This window comes from Otolemur garnettii, unplaced genomic scaffold (genome assembly GCF_000181295.1).
Source record: "Otolemur garnettii isolate 467f Iridium unplaced genomic scaffold, OtoGar3 scaffold00023, whole genome shotgun sequence".
In the NCBI taxonomy this organism is placed as follows: Eukaryota; Metazoa; Chordata; class Mammalia; order Primates; family Galagidae; genus Otolemur; species Otolemur garnettii.
The window spans coordinates 7,961,244-7,975,660 of NW_003852418.1; the positions used below are offsets into that span (position 1 = coordinate 7,961,244).

General features: G+C 51.3%; 2 protein-coding genes across 2 annotated transcripts in view; one reads left to right on the top strand and one right to left on the bottom strand.

The window, feature by feature from the left end:
- Window positions 1–13: 13 nt before the first annotated feature.
- Window positions 14–7,310, top strand: CTSA (cathepsin A). The gene is made up of 15 exons (XM_003787660.3): window positions 14–103; window positions 294–469; window positions 632–743; window positions 998–1,048; window positions 1,138–1,224; window positions 1,460–1,615; window positions 1,938–2,029; window positions 2,687–2,771; window positions 3,823–3,914; window positions 3,994–4,072; window positions 4,157–4,296; window positions 4,996–5,071; window positions 6,288–6,377; window positions 6,558–6,662; window positions 6,901–7,310. The coding sequence occupies exons 2-15, from the start codon at window positions 294–296 to the stop codon at window positions 6,982–6,984; spliced, it is 1,425 nt and encodes a 474-aa protein (XP_003787708.1). The 5' UTR covers window positions 14–103; the 3' UTR covers window positions 6,985–7,310.
- PLTP (phospholipid transfer protein) overlaps window positions 7,243–14,417 on the bottom strand; it is a 12,742-nt gene continuing 5,567 nt past the window's right edge. Inside the window, exons 8-16 of the mRNA XM_003787657.3 lie at window positions 13,811–13,899; window positions 12,670–12,846; window positions 12,517–12,576; window positions 10,425–10,589; window positions 10,275–10,342; window positions 8,300–8,342; window positions 8,140–8,203; window positions 7,982–8,058; window positions 7,243–7,561 (exon numbers count right to left, since the gene is read on the bottom strand). Of these exons, the coding sequence (XP_003787705.1) occupies window positions 7,430–7,561; window positions 7,982–8,058; window positions 8,140–8,203; window positions 8,300–8,342; window positions 10,275–10,342; window positions 10,425–10,589; window positions 12,517–12,576; window positions 12,670–12,846; window positions 13,811–13,899 (875 nt within the window). The 3' untranslated portion in view covers window positions 7,243–7,429. The remainder of the gene's footprint in view (window positions 7,562–7,981; window positions 8,059–8,139; window positions 8,204–8,299; window positions 8,343–10,274; window positions 10,343–10,424; window positions 10,590–12,516; window positions 12,577–12,669; window positions 12,847–13,810; window positions 13,900–14,417) is intronic.

Here is a 14,417-nt window from a genome sequence, read left to right on the forward strand (position 1 = left end):
CGAAAGGGGACTGTCATGTGACGCCAGAGCCCACGTGACTCAGAGTACACATGACTTCCAGTCCCTGGGCACCTACTGGAGAGCGAGGACGCGGGGAACCGAGGTGAGAGGATTCGGAGGCTGGAAGGGATCCCTGAGCCCTGGGTCTGCGCGCAGCGGAGGAGGCTCAGCGGGTGGCAGCTGGGCCTGGAGGGGGCTCCCCGCGCCTCTGCGCCGCCAGCTCCTCCCAGGGGCGGCTGCACCCAAGAGCTGAGAAGCAAGTAAACCGCCGAACCCGCTGCTGCTTCCCGCAGATGGTCCCAGCCGCGCTGTTGCCGCTGTTCCTGCTGCTCGGATCCTGGGCGCCCCGAGGCGAGGCTGCCCCTGCCCAGGACGAGATCCAGTTCCTCCCTGGATTGACCAAGCAGCCTTCTTTCCGCCAATTCTCCGGCCACCTCAAAGGCTCCGGCTCCAAGCGCCTCCACTACTGGTCTGGCGCCCCGGGCGGAGTTGGGAGGGAGCACTGCGAAGCCCCCTGGGGGCAATGGCGGGGGTGGGAGGTGTTCTGAAGTCCCCTGCAGGTGCCTGGGGGCTGGCAAGACTAAAAGGTGCCTCTTCACTGGTGCCAACACTGCCCTGATCCCGCTCCCAGGTTTGTGGAGTCCCAGAAGGATCCTGAGCACAGTCCTGTGGTGCTTTGGCTCAATGGGGGTCCCGGCTGCAGCTCCTTGGATGGGTTGCTCACCGAGCACGGCCCCTTCCTGGTGAGTGGACAGCAGCCCTTTCCTTCCACATGACCCAGGAAATAGAGAGGGAAGGGACAGATTTGAAAGGGATACGAGAACTGATTTCCTGAAAATGTTTTCTTCCTCCTGAGCCTGTTTGTTCATCTATCCCATTGACTTGACCACCTGTGCCTCTCAGAAGGGTCGCCCACCAGTAAAGGGCCTAGTATGGTGGTTCTTCCCCTCCACTTTCCTGATCCTTAGGACTTATGGGCCATCTCTTTCCTCCTCAGATCCAGCCAGATGGTGTCACCCTGGAGTATAACCCCTATTCTTGGAACCTGGTATAGCAGAGGCTGTGGGTCCTGTGGGGGCGTCTGGCACCTGGATGGTGCTGGGAACTCTCTTTAGCTCATTTCCTCCTCCCTTCTAGATTGCCAATGTGTTGTACCTCGAGTCCCCAGCTGGGGTGGGCTTCTCCTACTCCGAAGACAAATCTTATGCAACCAATGACACTGAGGTGAGGTGCCTGCCCATCTGGCCCAGGCTGCTGGGTTCTCTAAAAGTGGCATAATGGGGGGAAAGAGAGCAATGGCCTCGACATCTAGTTTTGGCTCTGTTACATGCTATGTAGAGTGGTTGTGGCCAAGTCACTTCCTTTTGCACAGATGGGGTGGATTGATGTCATTATTTCTGAGGTTCTTTCCAGCTTAAATACCAGAACCTTCAGATCCCCTCCGTTCTGCTTTCCCCAGGTCGCCCAGAGCAATTTCGAGGCCCTTAAAGATTTCTTCTGCCTCTTCCCTGAGTACAAGGACAACAAGCTTTTCCTGACTGGAGAGAGCTATGCTGGCATCTACATCCCCACCCTGGCTGTGCTGGTCATGCAGGACCCCAGCATGAACCTCCAGGTGCAAAGCTTCTGCAAGAGGGAAGGGGGGTACCTTGTGGCCTTGGCCTTGCAGTTAGTAAGGTTAGACTGATCTTGTCCTCACTTAACTCAGCCTCCTTCAGAACCTCCCTGCCCTTTGTCTGCCTGCATGCCTTCCACAACAGGAAGCTCACCTGTCAAGCTGCCAGCCCTGTTCTTTATGTTGAGTGATTACCCATCCACCCACCCCCACAAGCCACCCTGGGTTTCAGCTACCACACTGATGAAGGTCTAAGTGTAGGTCAAGGGAGGCTCCTCCTCTTCACCCTCCAGGTGAGCTGAGCACCCTGGGTGTTTCACAGGGGATCGCTGTGGGCAATGGACTCTCCTCCTATGAGCAGAATGACAACTCCCTGGTCTATTTCGCCTACTACCATGGCCTTCTGGGGAATAGGTATGAAAGAGGGGCAGTTGGGCAACCTCTAAGGTGGGGCAGGTCATGAGATCTCAAGTCTGTCCAGGAGGCACATGATACCCCAGGCCCTGCCCTGATTTATGAGCAGAACACGGGGAGTAGGGTTGCTGGAAGGGCTTGGTGCTGAAAGAGCAAAAAGTAGACATAAGATTTAAAGAGACTAAGAAGGGGCCAGGCCAGTGGCTCTCACCTGTAACCCTAGTACTCTGGGAGGCTGAGGCGGGTGGATTGCCAGAGTTCAGGAGTTCTAGACCAGCCTGAGCAAGAGGGGGACCCCCTCCCTAAAAATAGCCAGACATTGTGATGGATGCCTGTAGTTCCAGATATTTGGGAGGTTGAAGCAAGAGAATCACTTGAGCCCAAGAGTTTGAGGGCCGTGAGCTGTGACCTCACAGCACTCTACTAAGAGCAACAAAGTGAGACTCTGTCTCAAAAAAAATTAAAGAGACTAAGGAGGACTGCCTCTGTGGCCTGAGGCAGCTTGGGGACTGAGTTTGGCACTGCCAACACCCTATGCTATCTTTCCTAGTCCCCAAGAGTCAGGTCCTGATGGGAAGTCGGTGGGATGATGGGGGGTGGGGTGCTCACCTCCTGCCCACCATGGGCTGACAGATTTTCCACTCCAATTTCCTATAGGCTCTGGTCTTCCCTCCAGACTCACTGCTGCTCTCAAAACAAATGTAACTTCTATGACAACAAAGACCCAGAATGCGTGACCGCTGTGAGATTTTGCCCCTACTCTACATCAGCCCTGCTACTCTTAATCCTGAGAATGGGACTACTTCCCCTCCCTGTCCCCCATCCCCACTGTTTTCTATCTGCACCTTTCAGCAGTTTGGTGTTCCCTGGGACACATGTGTATATTCCCATCACCACCACCTGCTGTGACTTCCAGGACAAAGACGACCTCATATTTGTCACATGTGTGGGATGTACCAGACATTGTGCTGAACCCCGTTTGTTTTAATTTTTAATCTTCAGTATTCTCTGGCCAGGCGAGATGACACTCGCCTGTAATCCTAGCACTCTGGGAGGCTGAGGCAGGTGGATTGCCTGAGATCACAGATTGGAGACCAGCCTGGCCCAGATTGAAGGCTGGTCTCTAAAAATAGCCAGCTGTTGTGGCAGGCACCTGTAGTCCTAGCTACTTGGAGGCTGAGGCAAGAGAATCACTTGAGGCTAAGAGTTTTAGATTGCTGGGGCTCTGTCTCCAAAAAAAAAAAAAAAAAAGAGATCTTCAATATTCTCCTTCAAGGGGGGTGTACTATCCATGTTTTCTAGAAGAGGAAACTGAGGCCATGAATTCTGAAGTTACAGTGCTAGGAAATAGTGGTATGAGGATTTGGACCCATGGCTAGAAGATTCCTTCCACTCAGCCTCAGTTTCCCTAGTTGTGAAAATGGTAGGTGAAAACTTAGCACCTGTAGCTCAGCAGCAAGGACACCAGCCACATACACTGGAGCTGGCGAGTTCAAACCAACCTGGGCCTGCCAAACCAAAAAATAGCCAGGGGCACCTATAGTCCCAGCTACATGGGAGGCTGAGGCAAGAGAATCACTTAAGCTCAAGAGTTGGAGGTTGCTGTGAGCTATGACGCTACAGCACTCTACCAAGGGCAACATAGTGAGACTTTGTTCTCAAAAAAAAAAAATCATGGGTGAAAAGTGATGATAAGAGGTGAAGTATGAGAGCAGTAAATCTTGGGACAAATTGGTCAGATCATGGAGAAGCCAGGGATCCAGAAAGAATGGTGGCTTGGTGTGTCGTTGCAGCTTCAGGAAGTGTCCCACATCGTAGGCAACTCTGGCCTCAACATCTACAACCTCTATGCCCCATGTGCTGGGGGAGTACCCAGTCATATAAGGTAGGTACTGTGGTGCACCTCTTAGGCCAACCCCAGCCCCATCTGCGGATTCAATCCTATACCCCTACTTTGCTTGCAGCTATGAGAAGGCCACTGCTGTGGTCCAGGATTTGGGCAACATCTTCACTCGCCTGCCACTCAAGCGGTCATGGAAACAGGTGTGTAAGGTGCCTGAGCTTCCTCCTGGAGGGTTGGAGGGGAGCAGGGAAGTAAAGACCCTGATCCTCTCCTATGCCTTCCAGGTACTGCTGCGTTCTGGGACTAAGGTGCGCATGGATCCCCCCTGCACCAACACCACAGCTGCCTCCACCTACCTCAATGACCCTTACGTGAGAAAGGCCCTCCACATCCCCGAGCAGCTGCCACGCTGGGACATGTGCAAGTGAGGTCCTTTGGCCACTTGTGGCAGGTTGTTAGGGCTTGTGAGCATGGGAAAGGTTCCCAGGGATCCTCTGTTTAGTATTTCTCAGTGAAAGTAGTGGTTTTTTTTTTTTTTTTTTTTTTTGCTGGGGCTGGTGCCCTACTCCTTTGAGCCACAGACACCACCCTGAAAGTAGTTGTTGTATAGAATCTTTAACATCTCTGACCCTAAAATGATCAGCCAGTTCATTTTGAAGTAGCTGCATTGGTCATTAATCATTATTACTTATGGTATTTAGTTAAGTAGATCTCAACACACACTCCAGTACCATCCCCAGCTGCCCAGATCTCCTGTGACCCCAAGTTAAAGGGTGATGCCTGGCACAGTAGAAGGCACTTGAGTCCATTCTGTTTGGTTAGTCCCCATGCTCTACCTGTTCTATGTTGTCACTGTCACACCTGCCAGCTCCTAAATGCCATTGCATCCCAGTCATTACAACAACCAAAAAGTGTCCCTATGCCTTTCCAAATGGAGCAAGTTGAGGCTTTCTGAAGTCAGTCCCAGAGAAATAACTCAGCCAAAAGGGGGAGTGAAACCCAGTTGTCTGCCTCCTAAAGCTGGGATAGAGAAAGTCTGATCTGTTGACTCTTCCTTTCCCCCCACTCCCCCACCCCCGCACTGGGTCGGTCTTCCTGGGGCCTGCCCATGTGCTCCTGGCAGCTTCCTGGTGAATCTACAGTACCGCCGCCTCTACCAAAGCATGAACTCCCAGTACCTGAAGCTGCTCAACTCACAGGTGAGTGGGAATAGCACAGCTGGATCCACCAACAGCCATTGGGCCTTGGAGTAGCCTGGCAAGCTGGGGACCCCTTGTTCCCCTCAGGACAGAGGAAGCCAAAACTCCAAGAGGTGAAGTCACTTGGCCAAAGTCCTGTGGTTGGCAGAATCAGGATTTGTCCCTACCCCGTGCTGCTCTGTTATAGGTCAATAGGTCTACCTAAGTCAAGGAGCCTTTAGTTCGACAAAAGCTAGTTGGATCATGTCACAAATGGCAAATAAAGGTCCAGATTGGGAGAGGACCTTGTCCAAGGCAGAGCAAAGTTAGAACCAGGTTCTGTCCATCACAGTGGTTAAGAGCAGGGGCTGTGCAGTTACATGGCCTGGGTATAAGTCCCTTTACTCACCATGTGATCCTGGGCAAGTTTCTTAACTATCTTGAGCCTCAGTTTTCCCATCTGTAAAATGGGATGATAATGATATCTACCTTCATAGATAAAGTGTTTAGTGGAGCTCTGGCCACATAATAAGCAGTCAAAAAACATAAGCCTGCTATAAACCTAGCACTCTGGAAGGCTGAGGTAGGTGAAGTGCTTGATCTCAGGAATTGGAGACCAGCCTGAGCAAGAGCAAGGCCCTATCTCTATTAAAAATAGAAAACCTAGGGCAGCGCCTGTGGCTCAGTAAGTAGGGCACTGGCCTCATATACCAAGGGTGGTAGGATTGAACCTGGCCCCAGCCAAACTGCAACAAAAGAATAGCCGGGTATTGTGGCAGGTACCTGTAGTCCCAGCTACTCAGGAGCCTGAGGCAAGAGAATCACCTAAGCCCAAGAGCTAGAGGTTGCTGTGAGCTCTGATGCCATAGCACTCTACCAACGGCAACAAAATAAAACTCTGTCTCTTAAAAAAAAAGAAAGAAAGAAAAATAGAAAAACTAGACGGGTGTTGTGGCAGGCACCTGTAGTCCTAGCTACTTGGGAGGCTGCGGCAAGAGGATCACTTGAGCCCAAGAGTTTAAGGTTACTGTGAGCTATGATGCCATGGTACTCTAACCAGGGCAACAGAGTGAGACTCTGTCTCAAAAGCAAAGCTAAACTAAAACAAACAACAACAAAAAAAAACATGAGCCTGTCCTGGTTCATGCCATTTAGCTAGGCTTCTTAAATTCCTTGAGGGGCAGTGCTTGAACCAACCCTGGGCTTATTCTGGACCTGTCATTTTCCCCTGCTTCAGAAATACCAGATACTGTTATACAATGGAGATGTTGACATGGCCTGCAATTTCATGGGGGATGAGTGGTTTGTGGATTCCCTCAACCAGAAGGTAAGGCAGGGATTCCTGGACCTGGGATAGGCTGGAGGCAGGGGCAGGGGGCAGATGCACCTGGGAGTGACTGATATTGGCTCTGGCTGACAGAGGGCAAACCCGGAGAGGAGAGTAGTTCCCGACTGCCCCTCAGGGCTGCTGGGTGGCTGTAAGCTGATATATTTCTCGTTGGGGCAGATGGAGGTGCAGCGCCGGCCCTGGTTGGTGAACTATGGGGAGAGTGGGGAGCAAATTGCTGGCTTCGTGAAGGAGTTCTCCCACATTACCTTTCTCACCATCAAGGTAGGCCTGGGCCTGGCCAGGGAAACAGGGCCACAGGGAAAGGAGCAGGAACCACTTCCCTTCCCCCTTGGCATCCTTTATCCTGGGTGACCACGTGGACCCTGTAAGAGGAGGTGTTGGGGGAAGAATAGAGGCTGGAAAGAATAAAGGGCTTAGGGTGGAGGAAGCATCCTGGGGGGAGGAACTGCATGAGGAGGGCGCGACAGGGGCCAGAATCTCACAGAGCTTTGCTCCTCAGGGTGCCGGACACATGGTCCCCACCGACAAGCCTTTAGCTGCCTTCACCATGTTCTCCCGCTTCCTGAACAAGCAGCCGTACTGATGACAATGGGGACCAGCTCCCCACTGCCTGATCTAGCCCTTCTGAGCCTCCCTCACTATAGACGAGGTCTTCCTTTATGCACAGGGGCAGGTCCTGCCTCCATAATGCCTCCCATGGACAGCCCAGGGGCAAGCTCGCACTTTATTCCTGCAGCAGTCCCTGACTGGTGTGACCTGGCCCCCTCCCGGCTTAAAGAATGCCCCTTTTGATGCACTGATCCCATCCCAGGAACCCAATACAGCTCAGGACAGCCCAGGGGGAGGGGGTGGACGGACTATAATTGATGGATTGACTAATTATGGAATTAAATTGAGCACAGCTTCAAACCCCGTCTTTTCTGTGGCACTGGGGGTTGGGGCAGGCTCTACAGGCAGTGGACATGGAGCGAGAGGGGCTGAGGGGGGTTGGAGTCCTGAATGCAGCCACCAGGGTGGAGGTTGAAGGCTCAGGCAGCTGCCATGGAGGGTGGGGAGGCACTAGATGTCTGGGCATCCTTGGCATTGGCAGGTCGGTTCTTCTCAATCACCTCTCGCAGCCCTTTGGCAAAGTGGAGGTCAGCCCCAATGGTGAGGAAGCCCTGTGCAGTGGGACAGAGAGGGGGATCTCAGTCAATTACTGAGGCCACAGTTTAAAGGTAGTTTTTGGCCTTCAAGGGTTTTCAATCTAGTGGGAGAGACAGAACAAGGCGGCACTTCTAATTCTGTGTCAAGGGCGCTGAAATGGGGGCCATAGGAACACAGACTGGGCGTCAAGGAGGGCTTCCTGGAGGACATGCCCTCTTAGCTCTAAGACCTGAAAGATGAGTAGGCTTGGGAGTGGTATGGGAAAAGAGTGTTCCAAGGGGAAGTCATAGCCTGTGCAAAGGGCTAGAGGAGTCTGATTAAAATAGGAGGGGCAGTTGGTAAGGTAGAAGCTGGGGTCAGGCCATGGAAGGCATTGGGGAGCTGTCTGGAGGAAGGAGGGCTCTGCCCTCCAACTCCATCATGCCCCTACTCACCGCATGATTTGTCACCACCTCTTGCACAAAGTTGATACCCTCAGGCAGCGGGATCTGCACTCCACGCCAGGTCCGCTCTGTGGGTGGAAGCCCCTGGCTCAGTCTGAGTCCACCCAGCTGAGCCCTCCTACCCACCCCCCACATTACCCCAACCCTACCATTGAGCATGGGCATGACCCCAATCTGTAGCATGGCCTTCAGAGGGGCCTGTAGCGGGATCAGCTGTGAGGGAAGAGGGGGTGAAGACAGGGCAGCAAGTTAGTGGGCCTTGCATTGGCTGTAGCCTGGGCCCCAGCCCAACCCCCATTCCCAACTCACTGCCAGTGACTCCAGTGCAGACTGGTTTGAGTAGATTCGGAACCTGCCAGAGAGAAAGGAGCCTGGTGGACACAAAGCCTAGAAGCTCCTTAGGCCCATCAGAGGTTCCTGAGTTCCAGTTGCCTATAATCCTAGCACTCTGGGAGGTTGAGAAGGGTGGATTGCTTAAGCTCAGGAGGGCAAGACCAGCCTAAGCAAGAGGGAGATCCCATCTCTACTAGAAATAGAAAAATTGGCTGGATACAGTGGCTCATGCCTATAATCCTAGCACTCTGGTTGGCTGAGGTAGGTAGATTGCTTGAGCTCAGGAGTTCAAGACTAGCCTGAGCAAGAGTGAGACCTTGTCTCTACTAAAAATGGAAAAAGGCTCGGTACCTGTGGCTCAAGTGGCTAAGGCACCAGCCACATACACCTAAGGTGGTGGGTTCAAATCCAGCCCAGGCCCGCCAAACAACGATGGCTGCAACCAAAAAAATAGCCAGGCATTGAGGCAGGAGGCTCGCTTGAGCCCAGGAGTTCAAGGTTGTTGTGAGCTGTGATGCCAGGGCACTCTATCCAGGGGGACAGCTTGAGGCTCTGTCTCAAAAAAAATAAAAATAAAAATAAAAATGGAAAAAAACTAGCCGGCTGTAGTGGCACATACCTATCATCCCAACTACTCAGGAGGGTGAGACAAGAGGATTGCTCAAGCCAAAGAGTTTGAAGTTGCTATGAGCTATGATGCCATGGCATTCTAGCCAGGGTGACAGATTGAGACTCTTGTCTCAAAAAAAAGAAAGAAAATAGGCACCATGGGAGGTGCCTGTCATCCCAGCTACTACGTACTCAAGAGGCTGAGGCAGCAGTGGCTCGGCAGCCATAGCTCAGTGAGCAGGACGCCAGCCACATACACCAAAGCTGGTGGGTTCGAGCCTGGCCCAGGCCTGCTAAACAACAATGACAACTGCAACCAAAAATAGGCAACTGTTGTGGCAGGCGCCTGTAGTCCCAGCTACTCAGGAGGCTGAGGCAAGAGAATCGCTTAAACTCAAGAGTTTGCGGTTGCTGTGAGTTGTGACGCCACAGCATTCTACCAAGGGTGACGTAGTGAGACCTTGTCTCAAAAAAAAAAGAGGCTGAGGCAGGAGGATCTCTTGAACCCAGGAGTTTGAAGTTGTTGTGAGCTATGCTGAGGCCATCACACTCTAGTCTGGATGACAAGAGCAAGGCTGTCTCAAAAAAAAAAAAAAGTTAAAATATTTTAAGATAAAACACCAACTGGGCAGCACCTGTGACTCAAAGGAGTAGGGTGCTGGCCCCATATGCCAGACGTGGAGGGTTCAAACCCACCCCCGGACAAAAACTGCAAAAAAAAAAAAGATATAACACCAACTGATTTATCTTCAATAACAGCCCTAAGAGTAGGCCCTATTAGGATTTGCACTTTATAGATGAGGAAAATGAGGCCCAAGAAGTGAAGAAATTTGCCTAAGGTCACGCAACTGGAATGTGTCAGAATCTGTCCCTAGAATAAATCTAAGCTTAGAGGTCTCACTCATGTGTTATCTCATTTAACCCGCTGGAACAGCACTGTCCAGCAGAATTTTCTGTGAAATGTTCTGTATCTGCACTGTCCATGGTGGTAGCCACTAGCCACGTGTGGCTAATGAAATGTGGCTTAATACAATTGAAGAACTGTCTAATTATAATTTGCTGAAATGTAAACAGTCAATGTGGCTAATGTCTATCACACTGGAGCAGATGGCCCTAGAAAGTAAACAGATGATAGCATGGCCTTCCTTCCTATGCAGAGGAAGTTACACTTTCATAAAGCACTTTTGTATGCATAAAAAAGGCCCGGGCTCTCTAGTGGTTTATACTACACAGATGTAACTGAATCTAAGCTCCACCGTCATTAGGGCAGGTGTGATTCTCCTGAAGATACCGACGTGCAAAGAGGTTAAGGGCTTACCAGGGTCCCCAGGCATCTGCCTACCTGCGCAGGTCCAGCTGCGTGCGCAGTGCCTTCCCCCGGAGGGCCATCTTGGCACTAAGACGGACATCCTGTAGAAAAGTGGGGAGGTGGTTATTACTGGCCCCCAAAGTCTCCAGCCCACTTCTCCCTCTCCCTGGTTGGGGCCCGCACCATGATCATGCTGGACAGCTGGACCTCAGGCTGGTTGGGCGGGACCAGGGCAATGCTGACACTGGCAGTGACTGAGATGGTGGTGCCTGAGGGCTTGATAGTGCAGCGCGGTGGCTCGGTGACTCGCAGCTCTAGCTTCAGTGGGGAGTCAATCACTGCTGGACTCTGGGGAAAGAGAGAGGAGGGGTATCAAATCCCCACTCTGTTCCCTTGAGAGCCCCCACGGAGAAAGAGGAAGGAAGGGGGACAGAGCTTCTGCCCTCTGGGGACCCAGAGATTGTAAATAGAAGACTGGTCTGGCTTTCAAAACCTTCCAGATCTGCCTCCAGCTTCTCTACCTTTGCCCACATCAAGGATTATCTCCCTTCTCTTTCCTTTTTATTTATTTGTAGCTTTCTTTTTGTTTTTTTTTTTCTTTTTTTTGTGAGACAGAGTCTCACTATGTCACTCTAGGTAGAGTTCCGTGGCGTCACAGCTCACAGCAATCTCAAACTCTTGGGCTAAGGCTATTCTCTTGCCTCAGCTTCCCAAGTAGCTGGGACTACAGGTGCCTGCCACAAGGCCTGGCTATTTTTTTGTTGTTATTGCAGTTGTCATTGTTGTTCAGTTAGGCCAGGTTCGAACCTGCCAGCTTCAGTGTATATAGCTGATGCTGTAACTACTGTGCCACGGGCGCCAAGCCTTTGTGTTTTTCTTTTGAGACAGAGTCTCACTTTGTCACCCTTGATAAAGTCCCGTGTTGTCACAGCTCACAGCGTCAAACTCTTGGGCTTAAGCAATTCTCTTACCTCAGCCTCCCAAGTAGCTGGAACTACAGGTGCCTACCACAACACCTGAGTATTTTTTGGTTGTAGCTGTCATTGTTGTTCGGCAGGACCAGGCTGGATTTGAACCCACCACTTCTGGTGTATGTGGCTGGTGCCCTAGCTGCTGAGCTACAGGCACCGAGCCAGCCTTTTTTTTTTTTTAAGACAAAGTCTTTGCTTTGTCCCCCAAGTAGAATACAGTGGCATCATCAAAGCTTTGCTCAAACAATCCTCCCACTTCAGCCTCCTGAGTAGCTGGGACTACAGGCACACGCTTCCAGGCCAGGCTAATTTTTTTCTATTTTTGGTAGAGATGGGATCTCACTGTTACAAAAACTCCTGGCTTCAAGCTATCTTCCTCCCAGAGTGCTACGATTACAGACATAAACCACTGCACCTAGCCTTCCTTTTTATTTATTTACAAATTTATTTTTATTACTTTATTTGCAAAAATGTTTTTATTGGGCGCCCAAAGCTCAGTGGTTAGGGTACTGGCCACATGCTCTGGAGCTGGTGGTTTTGAACTCGGCTCTGGCCTGCTAAACAAACAAACAAACAAAAAAACAAAAAATAGCCGAATGTTGTGGTAGGCACCTGTAGTCCCAGCTACTCAGGAAGCTGAGGAAAGAGAATCGCTTGAGCCTAGAAGTTTGAGGTTGCTATGAGCGATGATGCCATGGCACTCTGCCAAGGGTAACAAAGTGAGACTCTGTCTCAATTTTTTAAAAATGTTTGTATTAATTTTTTTCTTTCTTTTTTTTTTTTTTTGCAGTTTTGGCCAGGGCTGGGTTTGAACCAGCCACCTCTGGCATATGGGGCTGGCACCCTACTCCTTTGAGCCACAGGCGCCACCCTGTATTAATTTTTTTTAGAGACAAGTTCTCTCTTTGTTGCCCAGGCTGGAGTGCAGTGTCTTGATCATAGCTCGCTGCAACCTCAAACTTCTAGGCTCAAGCAATCTTTCCTTCTCAGCCTCCCACAGTGCTGTGATTACAGATGTAAGCCACCACGCTCAGCCTATATTAACCATTATTGAAACTCTTACACTTGCAAAACGTTGGTTCTCTCCAATCCTTACAAAAGCTCTGTGAAGGAGGCAGGGTAGGAAGGAGCAGTACCCCTTCACACGACTTAAAAACAGCCTTGACAAGGTGAGGGGACTTGGTCACAGGCAAGAGGACTGGCCTTCTGTCTCCTCCATGCATGCCTCTGGGGCTTCCACCCACAGCCCTCGCTGGCTCCCTCACTGGCATGAAGATAGCATGTCCCATCCTGCCAGCACTCACCAGTAGGACGATGCTCCCAAAGTAGGAGGCCCTCAGCAGCATGTCCAGATCATGGGGCACCTAATCAGGGGAGTTGGGGGTGATACAGGGTCACTAGGAGCTCCATCATGGGGGGCTCCTTCTCACCTCTCCCACAAATGGGCCCTGACATACCTTATCCCCCACCAGCGACAGCTGCAAGGCCCCTGCCCGAAAGTAGCTCTCCATGGCAGAGTCGAAGAAGAACTCAGAGAAGGCCACATACACCATCCGCTCCTCCTCCTGCAGTTGGGGCTCCACTGCCCGGTTAGGGAGGCTCCAGTTCCCCTCAGTCAGGGGGAAGAAGGCCCCCTGGGATTGGGGGGTCAGAATCAGGGTTGAGGCAGACAGGCCCTGCACCCTGACTAACGCAATTGTCTCCTAGTCCCCAGCCCTGTGCTTGCACATCATGGGTTGATGGTGGGGAGTCAGACCCATAAGGCTGTTCTTGGGGAACTCTCAAGTATACCTCTTAAAAGACATTGGAAGGAGGCTAGCTGGAGGGCTCAAGGGACAGGCCCATCAGACTGGAGAAGGGAACGTCAGGGAGGGCTTCATGGAAGAGGTGGCATTTGAGTGGGCTTTGAAAGCTGGAGGCAGTAATAATAGCTCATGTATGCATGTACTACACACAGGTAATTATTCTGTGCCAGGTATAGAAATCAGATCCTTTAACTCACATAACAACGTATGTTTTCTGTTTCTGTTACTTTCCTTTACATATGAAAAAACAGGCACACAAAAGCTAAGCCGCTTATTCATGTTCATACAACTAGTCATTAGCAGAGCCAGGATTGAATTTCAGGCTCTGGAATTCTCTGCTATACTCCAGTGGGAAAAGCAAAGGTCGGGGCTACATTCTAGCTATGTGGCCTTGGGCAAGTGATGTCCCCTCTAGGAGTAAGTAACTCACAGGGTTGTGAGAGGATGAAATGAGATTGTGTGCGCAGAGCCTTAAGTCAGGGGAGATTAGGAAGGACAGTGCATGAACAGAGGTGCTGAGGTCAGAGGTGGGGGGCTGTATTTGGGAAGGAACAGTTACAGAGAAGCAGGATGAAGTTAGAAAGGTGGGGCTGGATAAGATCAACAAGGTTCAAAGGCCAGACCTGGGAGGCTGAACCTACTTCTGTAGCAACAGGGAGCCACAACCATTCTCAGTAATGAGAGTGGCCTCATCAGAGCTGTGCTTTGCAAGGATAAAATCAGTCACTTAGGGGAGAGGGAGGGGGTCTGATGAGAAGGTCAGAGGACACGCACACCAGCTCAGGTAGCTCACCCGGAAGTCCATGTCCAGATTGCTGGAAGCCACAGGGTCCTTTAGGAGGGAGTAGTCAATGCCAACAAGCTCATCCACAGAACTGCGTACTGCAGGGAGGGGCTCAAGTCATTCAAAGCTGTCAGGTGGGCAAGGTGCTCAACCTCTGGCCTGCTATTGCAGAAATACTGGTAATACTTCCCTCACATGGTTGTTAGGAGAGTCAGACTAGTTTTTTTGGGTTTTTTTTGTAGAGATAGAGTCTCACTTTATCGCCCACGGTAAAGTGCCATGGCGTCACACAGCTCACAGCAACCTTCAACTCCTGGGCTTCGAGGATTCTCTTGCCTCAGCCTTCTGAGTAGCTGGGACTACAGGCACCCACCACAGCGCCTGGCTATTTGTTTTGTTTTAGTTTGGCCAGGGTGGAATTTGAACCTGCCACCCTTGGTATATGGGGCCAGCGCCCTATCCACTGAGCCACAGACGCCACCCTGTTTTTGGGGGTTTTTTTGAGACAGAGTCTCACTATGTCACCCTTGGTAGAGTGCTGTGGTGTAACAGCTCACAGGAACCTCAAACTCTCGTCTCTGCCTCCCAGTAGCTGGAACTAGGTGCCCGCCACAGC